Consider the following 17,265-nt stretch of genomic DNA (forward strand, 5'->3'; position numbering starts at 1 on the left):
GGACACCTCTCTAGGAATCTCTAGGTCCTCCGGTGCAACTGTGTTGTCAACATCCTACAGACACTGACCATAGAACTGCAGTGGAGGAGCTACAAATACCTAGTAGATTATTCTCTCTAGGAATCTCTAGGTCTTTCAGTGAAACTTTTAGTTAAAGTTGACCATAGAGTTGCACTAAAGGGCCTAGATATTCCTAGAGAGAACATATTAATCAAATCTGTGAATAATCAAATCCACAAATATCAAAGCAGCAAATATGGAGGGATGAGTGTACAGTTTATCTTTACACTTCAGGATCTGGTCTAGTTCCTTCATAGCTGTCCATTCAAGTTCCAGTCTTCTGATATCTTGACTGCAGTCAGGGTATGGAAAATCTTGACACATTCAATGTAGCCATTGTCTATTTTAGAGTTGTGTAAATCATCTGTGGTCATTATTTTTGTTTTCTTAATGTTCATCTGATGAAATGCAGCCTTACCTGACCCCCTGTGTTCTGTCCTGACAGTAGTCCTTTATCTGAGTACAGGACAGTCAAATGTTGTGGCACACTCATTTTTTTAAGAACAATCCATAATCCATCATGATATACATAATCAAAACCTTTGCTATAATCTATAAACCACAGGCTGAGCTTCTGAAATTCTTTGGTATCATTATCCTATGTATATTTGCAATATGATCCCTAGTGCCTCTTCCTTTCATGAACCCTGTTTGGACATCTGGCATTTCTTGTTCCATATATTGTAAAAGTCTGTGTTGTACAATTTTGGTTTGAGTCTAGTAGCATCATTAGCCACAGTGTTCCCTCGTAGTTGTCACGTGCTCTACCCCAGTAACTGGTTCAGTGCTATCTGATTTGGGAGTCTCACCTTCTGGCTACCTTTTGTTTTATTTTGGATTGTCTTATCATAGTTTTTTAATGGTGTAAGACATTAAAAAGGTATTCATCATGCCTCTTTCTGCTCAGTACTAAAAAGTGTTGATTATGGTACCAGTGCTGTTGTCTTTGAGTGATCCTACACCAGTGTCACCCCCCCCCACACACACACACACTGTTGGTGTCCAATAGCTGTCTGGTACATTTATTGTGGCTCCTCAGCAAAATCTGGTCTGACATGGAGAACTCTACCAAAGCATGCAGTGCCTCCACTCCAGAAAAGTAGTGCCATGGTGGGAGAAATCCTGTTTCCACCCAGTTGCCTATTGCTTCAGGATTTCCAGAAATATTACTTCTATTATGCGGTGTCTTCCTGTGTTAGGAAGTCCATTTGAATCAGATTTCATATCTATTATTATGGAGATTTTGTGAGAAGTTACAATGCAGGTTTCCTTCTTCTATCAGTTCAATAATACTGGGCATAGCTTTTAGGCTGGGCTGCTCAGTGAGGGCCTAAACAGATAGGCCAAAATAAAGCTGCTTCTGGTCACTTTGGAGGTATACTGTCTAAATGATGCATGCGTCCTAAGAGGCTGGAAGCCGTGCCAAAACTTTGCTCCAGTCCTAAGGACCGGAGTGCAGCTTTGGCACAGCTTTTGGCCTCTTAAGATGCATGTGTCATTTAAAAAGCATACCTCCAAAGTGACTCAAACAGCTTTATTTTGGCCTGTCTGTTTGGGCCCTGAGAATGCCTAGTGTGTTATCATGGTCTTTTCATCAGTACTCTCCTCAATATGTGAGGTGTATCCATTTGTATTATGCACATAGCCATAGCTAAGAAGCATCAAAAACTCCAGGGTGGCTTTAAAACTGCTGTTTATATTAGCACGAAGTAAGAGAGGCAGTGTCCTAGTAATAATCACAAATATTTGTCAGGCTTGCTTAATTACTTTATGTCATTTGCTTAATATTAAATCTCCCTTGCATTTGCAGCTGCCAGCCCTTCACTCTGAATGTGCTAATAATAGTATGACCGAGTGTGAGCAGTACTCTAGCAATACGTGTGGAGAGAGATGTAGAGGTCAATGGCAAGAATCAACTGAAGCTGTTGAACTGGAACACTTTAGGTATAATACATTAAAGATAATAAATGTTTAGATTATTTGTGTGAATCCTATGAATTCCTATCACACACATTTCCCTTCTTCCTTTCCTACTATGCCTATTGTAGAACTTTTGAAGACTCTAAAAAGCCTTTTAGGCCTAAGAATAAATATTCTTCCCATTTTAGCCTTCAGTCACATTCATTTTTATTCATCTTGTAATTATTATCTTATATATGAAGGCCGTTTAGAAATTATGATTTTGCTCATCCTCTGGTGCACATGTGGTTCATCCTCTGGTGCACTTGTGTCATTGTATACAGGAGGAAATGAATATTCTGGATATTCTGGAAAGTTTGTCCAGGAATCCAGTACAACAAACAGTACTATGCTGAAGCTTTATCAGGGTGTTAACTCCCTTCAGTATAAGCTTGCAGCTCCTATAGGTATCTTCAGCCTCTTTGGAGATCTGGCATGATCTTACTGGAGGTGCCCATCAGAAAATAAACAGTTTAAGAGTTCCTCTAACTTGGGCTCAAAGAACATTTGTGCCTAGTTGTAAGCCAACTTGAGACCAAAGCATGTTAATGTTCTTTGAGCCCAAGTTAGGAGGACTCAGAAACTGTTCATTTTCTGATGGGCACCTCCAGTAAGTTCATGCCAGATCTCCAAAGAAGCTGAAGATACCCATAGGAGCTGCAATATGTGGGAAAGTGGGAGGACCTCCCCAGTATTTGTCCATGGTTGAACATACGGATGCAGCTCTTTCTGATATTAGAGTAACCTTCTGGTCATTGCATCACACTGACTGAGGCTTAGTAATCTCTATAATCATATTACTTTTTTAGGGTTAAGTAATCTAAGGAGAAATTTGTAATATATTTCTTTTCTTTATGAGCAAAAGTCTCTACTGTTCCATCTTTGTAAACAGAAATATTTGTGAAATACAGTACTGTGTTTGCTTTTTTAGTATGAATTACAAGAATGAAAGAAATTTTAGCCAACATCCCCAGCATGAGTTGTTTCAAGAGATCTTCACAGCTTTGGTCAGGAACCGTCTTATTTGCAGGTAAGAAACATGAGCTTTGTTTGTTTGCTTCCTTTATAGCCTTCCTTTCTTTCAATATTGGAACCAAAAAGCAGCAACCCCCCCCCCCCAAAAAAAAAAAAAAAACTAACATATATACTCATGTATAAGTTGAAAAAGTTTTACAGAAAAATTGAGCCCAAAAATCCAGGTTGACTTATACATAGGTAAGTACGGAAATTTCCCCAGCCCAGCAGTCTCCTGAAGGGACAGCCGGACTGAGGAGGAGGAGGACGAAAGTATTTGTGAAATACAGAAGTGTTTCTGCAAGCACTAATACGCCCCCCCCCAGCTTTGTCCCCAGCCTGGCTGCCCTATGGGAGACAGCCAGAGGGTGAAGGAAGATGAAAGGCAACCGCTCGTCACTCAAGTCTCGTCCCCAGCCTGGCTGCGCCACAGGAGACAGCCAGGGTGGTAAGGAATATGGAGGGCAAGTGCTTGCCATCCAAGCCTCATCCCCAGCTTAGCTGCCCCTTGGGATAAGTTGAGGGCAGATTTTGGGGCCAAAATTAGAGATTTCGTTATGACCCATGGCTAAGTCAAGGGTAAAACTTAGGGTCTCAGCACCCTTTCTCCCCCTCCGCAGCCCAGCTGTCCTCTCAGGAGACAGCCAGACTGGGGAGAGGCTAGAGGGGTGAGTGCTTGCCCTCCATCCTCATCCCCAGCTGCTGAAGGGTGCTGAGACCCTACATTTTACCCTCGACTTAACCACAGGTCCTATTGAAATCCCTAATTTTGGCTCCAAATCCTGCCCACAATTTATATAGTTGAATACATACAGTATACCTCTCAGTTTGTAACAGGCCTTTTAATACAGTACTTTTAAAGTTCATTAAAAACTACTAATAATACAGTACTCTTTCCAATCCAACAGTGTTTTTTAACAGTATCTAAAAGGTTAGATTTCATCTGTGTAAATGCTGCACTCACTTTATTTACATATCGAAATGGGTGGGCAAATGTGTGGGGGGTCTGTTTTCTCATAGACCACAACACAGGCCACATACTCCCTCCACAAAAAGCCCTAGTACTGCCATTTTCTTCTCCAATCCTTCTCAAAATGGTGACAGGAAATGATATTGTGTTGTTACTGTTTTGAAAGGGACTGCATCTGTAAATACAGGAAATTGAGAAGATACAGGATTCTAGGATGTTTGTGGAGGTGGGGGTACTTTTGCACATTTTCTCTTGTTTGTGGAGATTTCTGTATGATTTGGTGGCAAAGGTAGTCCCCAAATTGTGCTTCAGGAACCACAAAAATGGGGTTCAGGGCTCCATGAGACCCATGGGCAACATTATGTCCATGCCAGATAAGCCATGTTACATTTCTGAAAATACTAAGGCATGGTTTTCATATTGCTTCCAAAAATGTCAGTTCTTGTTGCTAAAAAGGTAAAATGTCAACGTATAAATATATGGGGTTAGGTCCTTAGTCATACTTGGAAAAGATGCGTTGAAATGAATGGGACTTCAGTTAATTATTTCACCATGTGTGACTAAATCTAATTATGGTAGGATTTTTTAATCAACTTGTAAAAAATTTACTTGATTCTCTAGGGGATGTACAGTAGACATCATGTTATGGTTTATAGTTAAATGAAGTTAACATTTATTGTAATCAGTTGTGAAATAAAATGGTTGAAATCTCTCTTTTACTCTACATGTCTGAAATCAAACCCTTAAAATCATCTTTTTTATTTTTTTATTTTATTTTATATATGAGTGAAGGGCAGCTGTGGTGGGAACCTGGAAAACAGCCATTGGGTCTGGTAAAATTTTGGTCCAGAGAGATTACCCAAAATAACCTGGGCCTTGGGAGCCTACTTACATCCACTGTAGCATAGCTTTTTATTTTTATCAAATTATTTTTAGCCATTGGCTTGATTCCCAGTGTGGAATTGAACTTCACGGTAATCAACCATATCTGTTTCTGGGAAGGAATGGTGAAAATGTAAACAAATGTTTTGCATTGTATGTATGTGGATCTTTTACCATACACCCCGAGGAATCCATAGTAAAGAGAAAGTGGTTCAGTACACTTTGCGAGATGTAAAAATACATTAATGAAAGATCTGTCTGAATATACAGTTGACAAGTTTTGTGGACTGTCTTCTTTTTGTTTTCATGTTATATTGGTATGAAATCTCAAAGTATAATTTTGTATAGGAAAGTGTCTAAAAGTGCTACAGCAGCATTCATAGTTTAATACCCTTTAGATGTTCTGGAGTACAACAACCAGTTTTATTATGAGAATTATAGTTCAACACAGTTGGATGACTACAAGTTAGGAAATGCTGTTCCAGGCAGTAAAGCAGTTTTGGTTAAAGATTCAGTGCAGTTCAAAGAAAGTTATATGGGTTAGATTTGTATTGAAATTGGTGGGATGTATCATTAGAAAGTTGTATGTTTTATTTGGTGTATTCTCGTTTGAATACTGTTAAAAAGCACTTCTAACTATTGTTTGTTAGGTGGAGTTGTTCAACTGGAATTGACCAACAGAGAGTTAATAGCATGCTATTTTTATCTTCTTATTTGCAGGGAATGGGCTAACCGAGCTTCATCTATCCATTTTCTGAGAGTTTTAATTTGTGTCAGATTGTTAATGAGAGATTCATGCTATCAGGTTGGTTTTTCTGTGGTTGTCCTGTTGAAAAATAAAATCAGAATGTAGCAGTTTCTTCTGGAATATGTGTAAACAATTAAGACACTACGCTCACTAGTTGAATAGAAGTGCACTATTTCAGAATAAGCTAGTAAAATGTCATTCACTAATTACACTCTACCCTTCTAATTGGCTTAACACTACAGAATGGAGAGTATCCTCAGTCCTTTCTCTTATCTTTTAGTGAGAAAGAGAGAGATGAATTCAGAAGTGTTTTCACCACTGGTTCCACAAACCCTTTCATGGTATCACCTCTACCCAATGAATGGTCCTCCCCATCCTAAGGTGACTAGGGAGGCTATCTGGCTTGAGTGTCTGTCCCTACTCCTCTCTCCTAGAAGGTGGAGTAACTATCCTGAACCCTTTCTTCTGTAACGGAGGATTCTAGTCATACATATCCAGACAGTCAAGAATTGGTGAGTTGAGAAGATAGGAAAAATACAACTTCTAAACAAGAAATACTGCACTACAAAGGCTGCCAGAATCGTGATCATGGCACTATTTCAGGTGCAAGTCTAAAGTTGAAAAAGAGATTGATTTAGAGTGTCTCATTTGCACCACTGGCCAAGCTATGAAAATAATTGTAATCCTTTTGCATAGCTAACTGCTCTCTAATCTGCTTACATATACAAGAGTGATTTTGTGGTCTCCATGGGCTAGGTGGAGACTCAGCATTTGCCAAAGTCTTCACTGCCTGGCTAAGCAAAGACCAATGCAGAACAAAGACTGGGATAGAGACAAAGGAATTCTTGGCAGGCTTTTGTTTATAGCTCCCTTTTACCAGGACTGAATGGTTGTTCCACCTCTTGTAACTTCTAGTCATTCAGCTCAAATTCTGATTAACTGTGCAATTGTTTTAACCCTTGTTAAACTGGTGGTGAGCCAATAATGTAGTTGTAACACCTGCCGCCTTGTAGGGCTGTTGTGTAACAAAAAAGAATAATGGCAGTGAATCATTGGGCCTGTACAGACAGGCCAAAATAAAGCTGCTTCAGGTCACTTTGGAGGTATGTTGAATAAATGATGCATGCATCTTAAAAGGACAGAAGCTGTGCCAAAGCTATGGTCCAGTCCATAGGACTGGAGTGTAGCTTTGGTGTGGCTTCTAGCCTCTTAGGACACATACCTCATTTAAACAGCATACCTCCAAAGTGTCCCAAAGCAGCTTTATTTTGGCCTGTCTATACAGACCCATGCAGATGACATCAGCTGAAATGATTCATTGATGCTGCACAGTCTATGACGTGAGGCATGATTAATTATATTATTAGTATAAATTTAGTTTAGATTAAAAAGGAGGAAGGAAGGGGGAGGGGAAAATATTGAATGAAATATTTAAAAAAAGAAATATTTCACATGACCTTTTGTGGATGTAAACCCAGTTCTTCAAATGGAGTACAGAGTGATAATAAATACTCAGGTATATGGCATAGTTACACAGTTGTGGGAAAAGAACAAAATGTAACAGGATCCAGAAAGATGCAAATATGGCCCTTGTCTTAAATTTTCAAAGGGCTGCATAAGGTCATCAGGTCTTTCCAACTGCAGATTGCAATTTTGTTGGTACAAAATGGCCAGTGAAGGGTGGTGAACACCTCTGACTCAGCAGAGTTCTCAATCTTTAAATGAGCATTTGCACAGAGGCTTCCCTTTTTATTTTCGAAACTGCTGTGAGCATCAAGAAGTACTGCTAAATTGCAAATACGGAAGGGCCAAAATAAAGTGAAGCAGGGAAGGGTTCATGCCCGTAGCCAAAAATATCCAATGCTTTTTCAGCACAATGGTAGCCCAAATGAGATACCAAATTTAGACTTTCTTTGAGCATGGTGGAACGAATTTCAGTAGTATGCAGGTGAAAAGCAGCCAGTTCATCTAGAAAAAACTGTGATAGCTAAGAATTTTGCCTGCAGCCACATTTCTGAAGTCTAACTGATCCAGCTTTTTCTGATATCCACATTATGAGTTTAGGATTGTACCATTGGTGAACTGAGAGTGAATCATCATTAAGTGCTAAGATGTCTATGTCATTTGGAACTTCAGCATACTACTTGTTTTGTTTAATTTGTTTTCTTTCAAATAGGAGGCTCTCTACAACCTGGGAGGTATTGACAGCTTGGCACAGGTAAAGGTCCCTTTCCTGCCTCATGTTTTGTTGCACATTAACTTGCAATTTATAAAGGTCAAAAGTTACAATAAAGCAGGTTGTTATTGTTTTTGAAAAGAAAGTTGTATGAACTAGTGTAAACACATATGGTGTTTTCTGTTTCCAAGGAAGCACAAAATTGTGCTTCCTACAGTTCTGCTGAATTGTAGCAGTTACAGTCCTTTGTAATTTGATTAAACTCTTATGTGACTTGCTGTGGGGAAAAAGGGCATCTCTCTTGTTGACAAAGCAGAACTCTGACCTGCTGGGTGGGCCATCTGGCTTGTTCTTTACAGTTGATGTCTGTTGGACAAAAATAAAATAAAATTGAAATATATAGTAGAAACAGAGAGCCAGTGTGGTGTAGTGGTTTGAGCATTTGACTAAAACTCTGGAGATCAAGGTTCAAATCCCACTCAAGGGGGGCAAAGGCAAACCACCTCTGAACAAATCTTGCCAAGAGAACTCCATGATAGGTTCACCTTTTCACCTAAGTTGGAAATTTTCACCTAAGTCACAAACAACTTGAAAGCACACAACAAGGAACAGTTAACACACTTTTGCTGTATTCTGTGATTTTTTTCTGTCATTGAATAAATATTGTGTATTTTGTTCATGTGTATAATAAACATGCTACCTTTATGAGGACCAACAGAAAGATACAGCAAGCAAGCTTTTGAGTACATCAGTACAGTTGGCCCTTCTTATACACAGATTTTTTTATACACGGATTCAAGCATACACGGTTTGAAAATGTTCAAAAAAAGTATAAATTTCAAATATGAAACCTTGATTTTCTATTTTTAATAAGGGACACCATTTTGCTATGTCATTATATTTAATGGGACTTGAGCATACACAGATTTTTTTTATACACGGGGGATTTTGGAACCAAACCCCAGTGTATTACAAGGGTCCACTGTACTCTTCTTCAGGCTAGACATTAAACGAACAAAAAAGGAGGAGTGGAAAGGAAAGAAAAATATATGATTGAGCATAAAGAATCCTGCATTTGTTTTGTTTTCTCACATCCTAATAGCAATTATTTAAGTTAGAATAATTATCTCCCACATCCATTTTGGTGAATTCACTATTTTGTGATTATTTTAGTCTTGGTCATGTTAAAGCAGAGGTAGTAAAACAGCAGTTCTCTAGATGTTGTTGAACTCCAAATTCTGACAAACCTAGTCATCATGTCCAGTTTTCAGGAGTAATTGGATTTATAGTGTAGCAGCATCTAAAGGACCAGTGTTTCCAATTTCTGCATAAAAGATATCAACCTACTATTACATTTATACTTTTTCTAGTACAGAAATAGGGCTCTACAATTTTAGTAAAGGCTAAGAGGATGCTAGTAATCATATCTGAACAGTATTAAACGCATAACCTATGAATAGTTAGGGAAATTGTTGATCCTGCTTCCACCAGCAGCAACAATTTCACCAACTGTTCACAGGCTATGCACTTAATGAATGTGGGAAATAATTATTCTAACACTGCCAGTTGAAGCAATTCAGAAGTTTCTCTAACCATTCATTGGCATTGATCAGTTTAGATAAATTATTAGCTTCTTTTTACTACTGCTAGTATTGTGTGGCTGTATGTTGGAGAAGTTAAAATTGTTTCTAGTAGCTTTTTAAATTATCAATAACAGTTTCTCGTTTTTTAAATAATAATAGCTGAAGCAGAAGGACAGGGTAACCATCCCTAGAAGCATGTTCAGCCTGGCAAACTGCCTTGTAACAAGTCTGAGCTTTGGTCCACACAGTTTATTGATATTTATGTTGATAAACAGCAACTTTTGAGGTTCCTGACAGGTTTTTCCCCAACCTCAGATGAAGATGACAAGGACTCAGTAGGGACCTTTGAATACAACACTTATGTTTTGTACTTTTTTCTCATTAGAAAAATGTTGGATACAGAATCTTATATTCCACAGTTCCTTGCAGAAGTCCTTTTATAGCAATTTCAATGTGCTTTCATAATATCATGAGTTTAAGTTTGTGTTTTGTAAAAAGAACTTGTAGTATTTGTGAAGCAAGTCTGCCATCTACTGCTGACACAAGTGTATTTTTTAAATTTAGCATTCTATACCTTTTTGGTGTAATAACATATTTTCAATGTTTTCTCACCTAAAGTATATGGATGCAGTAGCAAATGACTATCTTGGCTATGGAGAGCAACAGCATAATATAGACAAATTGGTCAACATGACATGTAAGTTTGAATCTCAAGACTAACACCTTTCTAAGCTAACCTTTGTTTATTTTGCAGTATTGATTTTTAATAATGACAAAAACTGCTAATATGAGAACACAATTTGCTATTTTAAGAATTATACCTATGTTTTGGATTTTTTCCCCTTAGCTAGTAAAAATAACACCTTTGCAACTTACACAATTTTCTTCATTCTACAGATATTTTTCAAAAACTATCAGCTATTAAAGTTCAAAGAGAATGGGTTATAGCCAGTGGAGCACATAAAGTAAGTAACCTACATCTGTTCATTAATCAGCTTCTGTAGGTCTGTTCTGGGTTTTCCAAAATTATTTTTAAATATAGTAGAATTATCCCACATGTGAATATGGCTGTACTTTTAAAATTCTGATTAGATTCAGAAGTAATGAATCAGTTAATTGATAAGTTATCTGTGCATCTGTACTGTAGAAATAATACAGTTTAACTACCATGGCTTAATGCTATGGAATTCTGGGAGACATTTAACCTTCTCTGTCAGAAAGCTCTGATGCCATAACAAACTATAGTTCCCAGAATTGCATAGCATTGAGCCATGACAATTAAAGTGGTGTCAAAACTGCAGAAGTTATGTTTGATGTATACTGATCTATCAGAGGTTGAGAAACATTTTCTGTGGCTTTTTCTAATGCTGTTTCAGACTAGTATGTGTATGTATAGGTAGGGCTGTTTGTGTAGTTCGTATTTACTTATTGTGTTTGAGCTGGGAGAATTTAGATGGAAAGAAGCTGCACAGTTACTGCACAGTTAAACAGTCTCAAGCTTACTATAGCTAAACAATCATAGGGTGACATGAAAAGAAGTTGGGGATGGCGGGGGGGGTGTGTCCCATACTGCTGCTTGTTAAGTGTGAACTGGTTCTGTAGAGTGAATATCACTTATGTGAATTGTTTCATTGTTGCTCATCTTTCAGGGAAACAAGTTCTTGCCCTTATATTACTTATATGTCCTGTATGAAAATGGGGCAGCAATAGTACTTAAAAGGATTTGACTGCACATTTTTAAATAGCAGGTTTTGGGGAGGGTTAGATCATTTAAGCATTTTTGTTGACAGGGGGCCTGAGCAGATAGGCCATGAAAACATAGGCCAAGCCCATGCTTTCCTAATCTCAATTCTCACCCAGGTTGGTTCCTGGGTCAGTGCAGGGACAGGTGGGTGTTCACACACCTATCCTCAAACACATGGGACTGGCATGCGTTCCTTACCTTGCCACACCATTGCTCTGATTAAGAAGCCCCCCAGTTGCCATGTTTGATATGGAAATGGGGCGCCTGGCTGCACCCATGTGGCCAGGCACCATTTCCATGTCAGACACAGTGACTGAGGTGAGGAGTGGGTTCTCAGGCAGAGCAGTGGCCAACAAGATGAGGAGCAGGGTGGGCATCTGAATGGTCTCGTTTTGCTGCAGAGATTCCTAGAAACTCTGTGGCAAAACCAGGGTTGAATTACTCTAGGGTTAAGGCTCTTTATCTCAGAGTAAAGACACTATTTAATATATTTTATTTAATATAAAAGTCTGCTGAATTTCCATTTTAAAAACAGCTATGTGTCTACGGAAGTTGTTAAGCAATAACTTTATTTTATCTTTTCAATAATTATTTTTCAGACTTTAATCAACTTACTCGGAGCAAGAGAAAATAATGTACTGCTGGGTGCACTGCTTGCTCTTACGAGCTTGGCTGAAAGGTAAGATTCAATGTGATGATCTTTAATTTGTCTTTGATTGGGAAGATGGGCAATGTGTATTTAACAGGAGTGCAATTTGTGATTGATAATCAAATTATAGTCTTGTTATCATAAAAAATATGAAGGTATGTTGTTGTTCTGTGCCTTCAAGTCTTCCTGACTTATGGCGACCCTAAAGAGAGCTGAGGGCGGGGAACCGTCCAATTAAAAAGATTGTATGTACAGCGCTGTGTAAATTAACAGCGCTTTATAAATAAAGGTTAATAATAATAATAATAATAATAATAATAAAGGAGGTTTGCCATTGCCTTTCCCTGGGAGAGTGAATTAATGCTGGATTTTTATAGTCTCCTATAGGTCCAAAACACATTGCGGAAATGATAGTTTGAGACTGCTTCAACTACATTGGCTCAATGCTAGGGAATTCTGGGGACTGTAGTTTTGTGAGACTTTTAGCCTTCTGTGTCAGAGAGCTCTGGTGCCACAATAAACTACAGTTCCCAAGATTCACTAGCACTGAGCCAGGGCAGTTAAAGGAGTTACAACTGGATTATTTCTGCAATGTGTATTGAACACAGTTTTTTTTTTTTTTTAAAAAAATAGCCTTTTAAAATACAATGGATTTAAAGTCTGGACCTTAGGAAGGACATACAGGCCTGTTACAGACTGCCAAAATAAAGCTGCTTCGGGTCTCTTTGGAGGTATTCTATTTAAATGATGCATGCATCCTAAGAATCCAGAAGCTGCACCAAAGCTGCATTCCAGTGCTTAGGAATAGAGTGTGGCTTTGGCGCGACCTCTGGACTCTTAGGACCCATGCATCATTTAAATAGCATACCTCCAAAGAGACCCGAAGCAGCTTTATTTTGGCAGTCTGTAACAGGCCACAGTCTCCTTATAACTGTACTAGGGGTTCACTGTGTTTGAATGACAAGTTCATTTCTAGGACAGCTGCACTAGTGTTATACAACATATTTCTCCTGGCAGTTTACCAAGTGCATGTACTGTCAACTCAGGAAATAGAGCAAAGCCATTTGTATTGTTTGATTTAAAACGTTTATAGTTGAAACTTACATCATTTAATTATGACAAAGGGTAAATTACACTTCTATACAGTTGTGTGACTTTAGGGAACGTACATTCAAAGAAATGCTTTGGAAGATACAGTAGTCCTGCACAGTTTTCAAAACTAATGCATATTATGTTTTCATTTTAGTCCTGAATGCAGAGAAAAAATAAGTGAGCTCAATGTGGTGGAGAATTTGCTGGTGATATTGCATGAATATGACTTACTCTCTAAAAGGTAGAATACTTATCATTTTACATTTTATATGTTGAGAATTAACAGCCATTTAGTAGGTGCTCATGTCAGCTATTCAGCCATTCACTTTCTCTTTCTGAAACAGGTGGTTCAGTTTCTGAAACAGAAATATACTTCAGAGGTAAATCCATTTCTGAGTCTAACATTTTAAGCAAACAGCATACATGTTTTATGGAGATATACACTAGGCGTCCGTTGGTGACTTACACTAGGGTAAGAGCAGTTATAAGGAAACAGTGAGAATCTACCAACAAATATGGAAAACAATGGCCCACATATTGGAAATGCTCAATATACATCTAATCCCTAGAAAGGGAACATGGAAGAGGCACTAGGGATCATATTACAAGCTGTTGGATAATGGAGTGCACCACAGAATTTCAGAATAAAATCACCCTGTGCTTTGTAGATTATAGCAAAGTCTTTCATTGTGTAAAAGATAAAGCTACTGTTAGGACAGAATATGGGAAAACAGAATGGCTTCCAGTTGGCAAGGAGATCAGGCAAGACTGCATTTTATCATCCTATCTATTTAGCTTGTATGCTGAACATCGAGCAGGATTAGATCAGGAAGAAGGAGGCATAAAATTGGAGAAAGGAATATCAACAATCTAAGGTATGCAGATGACACCATATTACTAGAAAATAATAGACTTGGAACACTTAATGAGGAAAGTCAAGGCAGAAAGTACAAAGGGAAGTTTACAGTTGAACATTAAGAGAAAAAATAATGACTACAGAAGATATGCATAATTTCAAAGTAGATTATTATGACCTTGTTATGTTCAAGATTTTCTATACCTTGGCTCAGTCATTAATCAGAATGGATAGTGCAGTCAAGAAATCAAAAGAAGACTAAGACATGGAAGGGCAACTATGAAGGAACTAGACAAAATTCTAAAGTGCAAGGATATATAATTGAAAAGCAAAATCAGGAGGTCCATGCCATTGTAATTCCAGTTTTATGTTTGCTTGCAAAAGCTGTACAGTGAAGAAAGCTGATAAGAAGAGACCCCATTTTTTTTTTTTTTTTTTTGAAATGTGGTTCTGGAGGAGAGATCCATGGATTCTGAGGACTGCTAAAAAGACAAATAAGTGGGTCCTAGAGCAAATCAAGCCTGAACTCTCCCAAGAAGCCAAGATGACTAAATGAAGGGGCGAAACAGACAGGTGGAAGGGGCAGCTTGAAGCCGCCCATTCCAAAGACAGATTGGAGCTGCAACGAACACATACTGCGGCCCCAGTACACCTTGAAGCCAGCCAAAAAATGAGTGGCAGATTCTTTTTTGTACAAATGCCATGCTGCCGGAGCACCTTGAAACCGCCCACATCTGGGCGGCCACCTTACTTATGGATGGCTTAAGGGCGGCGTGGGAGCATGCGGCATATACATGCTGTGTTTCCAAGCCACCCGGACAGCAACTTTAAAAGGCCATCTCTCCTGGTCCTAAAACTGTCATACTTTGGACATATCATGGAAACACATGACTCACTAAAAAAAAAGGCAATAATGCTTGGTAAGGTCAAAGGCAGGAAGAAAAGAGTAAGATTTTGTTACAAATGAATAGACTAAATCAAGGAAGTCATTGCAAGCTGAATCGGACATCCCGCAAGATAAATGGCAAAATCAACAGCCTTTCAAGTAACATCTTGATTGAAATAAACATGTGAAGCTGTGAGTTGAAAGCAACCATCAGTGTTCATAAGACATTATAAGATAGATATAACATAAGATAGGTATAAATCTGCACAGACTGCTTTTGGGTATGCAGTTCTTATTTTAGTTTCCCTCATATTTTGGCTATACAGTTATTCAGGCTGAAGAATAATAGCAACCAGACCCATCCATGAGGGTTATAGGGTTTGAGTACATCCCATATGTTGTGGATTGTTCCTTCAAATCATCCAGAGAATGAGAAGTTGGACTGACAGTGAGTGGTCATCTTGGATCTTTAAAGAGCATCCGTCCCTGTGGCCGCAAAAAAACAGCAACAGAACCCTTTATATTTTTCAAGCTTCTCTGTCTAAGTATCTACCCTGATGAACAAAGCTATATAATAAAACTGAAGGAAAAGGAAGGCAGTGTTCCTAACTGAAAAGAATTTTAAACTCCTACCTGGAGCTGCTGGCATGTGGAGAGAAACCCATATGTCATGGATTGCTCTTGTAGCCATCCAAGAATGACCTTTCATGCTAAGTCCAACCTCTCATTTTAGCACAAGCCAGCCTGCTTTGCACTTCCTACATCAATATATGATTTGGAACACAGTTGTCCTTTAGCTTTCATGCTTTTCTGAATTTTGCTATGCAATTCCTCTTTCCCCCCAAATGTATATAAAAATACCATCAAAAGAAACATACAAAATGTAGGCATATTTGTATACATTTTTTCCAGATCTATGCATTTGGAGAAGTACATACATTGGAAATATAGACAAAAATACCTGCATTAATATGCCTATGAAAACGTACAGCCAACCTTCATTATCCGGGAGGGATCCATTCTGGACCCCCCACCCACCCACATACAGATATCAAAATCCACAATTGATTGAATTCCATTGTCCCCAGTGTTGGCGCAGCCATGTGACTGTGCCACCATTGGGGGCAACAGACCTTCACTGCCCCCTCATAATTCCTCCCTCCCTCCCTCTAGCCTGGCTGGCTGGCTGAGCCAGTATCGTCCCAGCTGCCTGAAGCCCACCTTACTGCTCTCACTGGAGGTGGGGCAGAGGCCCACTTCGTCCTCCTCCACCTCCGCTGTTGCTTCCTTCACGTCCTCCTTCTCCTCCTCCTTCTCAGTGTGGGCTTGTTGTCCGTAGATACTTGAATCCATGGATGGCAAGTCCATGAATACAGAGGGCCTTACTGTATACAGGTTTTGCATGGACCTTTTAGTAAAAAAAAAATTGGCCAGAACTGATAGATTTATCCACCTTTAGTAACGTGGTCAGGGTATTTCAGAGATGTAAGGTTCTGCTACCCAAATTGTCTTAAGCTATTTGACAGTTTGTCGTGGCACTAAAGCCCTCTGACAGAGAAGGTTAAATAGCTCACAAAACTAAATCCCAGAATTCAGTAGCATTGAGCCATGGCAGTTAAAGTCATGTCAAATGGCACTAATTCTGCAGTGTAGATGCAACCTCAGGCACATAAGCTGCTACCTCCTCTCCATTCCTACTTCATATTTGAAAACAAACAAACAAAAAAACCCAAAACTTTTGCATTTGAACTAATTATGGTTTCCCATAACAATCAAAGGCACTGTTTATTAAAGCTGTTGTTAGTTAACATAAATCAAGATCAAACTGTAATATGATGTTTTAGTTTATCAGTTAACTTTGGCTATATCCACAGTTTGTTATATATTAGGTTGTTCCAGAAAGGTGTGGATTCTTCAGGAGCATACATTTATAATCTCAAGGCAGAAGAAGGCAGAAGATCATACAACCATATAAGTTTATTTGCAGAAGGACAAGTCATACCTTTTCTGAACCAATATTTCTTTCTTGGTTACCACACATTTGTGTCATTATTCTCAATTTGCAGATGCAAACCTTAATTTCTTGAATATGTTTTATCACTTGCATCCTTTGGAACTGAATAAAGGCAGGAAAAGAAGTAGTGTTCTTGACAGTTGGCTTTACATCTGCATTTGAGTTTTTTACTTCACTATTTGGGAGGAAAATGCTAAACCCTAAATGTGTGTTCCATTTTTTTTATTCATAGACTTAATGAATTTGACTATTAAAAGAAGTTTAAATAGTTAATTGTAGAACTTGTAATGCTAAGTAGTCATCCTTCTTTGTTTTTATCTGAGTAATGAAAATGGTATTTATAGCAATAGGGTGAAGAAGAAAACTGACTAATAACATAGGTACATGACTTTAAAACATATTTACAATATAACTTGCTTCTAGGTGTTACAGTGGATATATATGGAGATATTTGTCTGGATGATTTACCGTATATACTCGACTATAAGTCGACCTCATGTATAAGTCAAGGGCATGTTTTGTGGCCAAAATTATGGATTTGATATGACCCGTGGATAGGTCAAGTGTAAAACTTGGAGGCTCCTTCAGTGTGTGTATGCAAGGGGCAAAAGGGAAGCAGCAATCGGTATGAT

General features: G+C 38.5%; 1 protein-coding gene across 1 annotated transcript in view; it reads left to right on the forward strand.

Moving 5' to 3' along the window:
• The window catches only part of NEK10 (NIMA related kinase 10), a 105,848-nt gene that overhangs the window by 4,754 nt on the left and 83,829 nt on the right, over nucleotides 1–17,265 (forward strand). Inside the window, exons 4-11 of the mRNA XM_089531322.1 lie at nucleotides 1,871–2,004; nucleotides 2,951–3,049; nucleotides 5,606–5,690; nucleotides 7,810–7,851; nucleotides 10,011–10,089; nucleotides 10,290–10,357; nucleotides 11,736–11,815; nucleotides 13,032–13,118. Coding sequence (XP_089387448.1) covers nucleotides 1,871–2,004; nucleotides 2,951–3,049; nucleotides 5,606–5,690; nucleotides 7,810–7,851; nucleotides 10,011–10,089; nucleotides 10,290–10,357; nucleotides 11,736–11,815; nucleotides 13,032–13,118 — 674 coding nt within the window. The remainder of the gene's footprint in view (nucleotides 1–1,870; nucleotides 2,005–2,950; nucleotides 3,050–5,605; nucleotides 5,691–7,809; nucleotides 7,852–10,010; nucleotides 10,090–10,289; nucleotides 10,358–11,735; nucleotides 11,816–13,031; nucleotides 13,119–17,265) is intronic.

The sequence above is a fragment of the Sceloporus occidentalis genome, unplaced genomic scaffold (genome assembly GCF_023333645.1).
Source record: "Sceloporus occidentalis isolate IW3139 unplaced genomic scaffold, rSceOcc1.0.p SCAF_7, whole genome shotgun sequence".
NCBI lineage: Eukaryota > Metazoa > Chordata > Lepidosauria > Squamata > Phrynosomatidae > Sceloporus > Sceloporus occidentalis.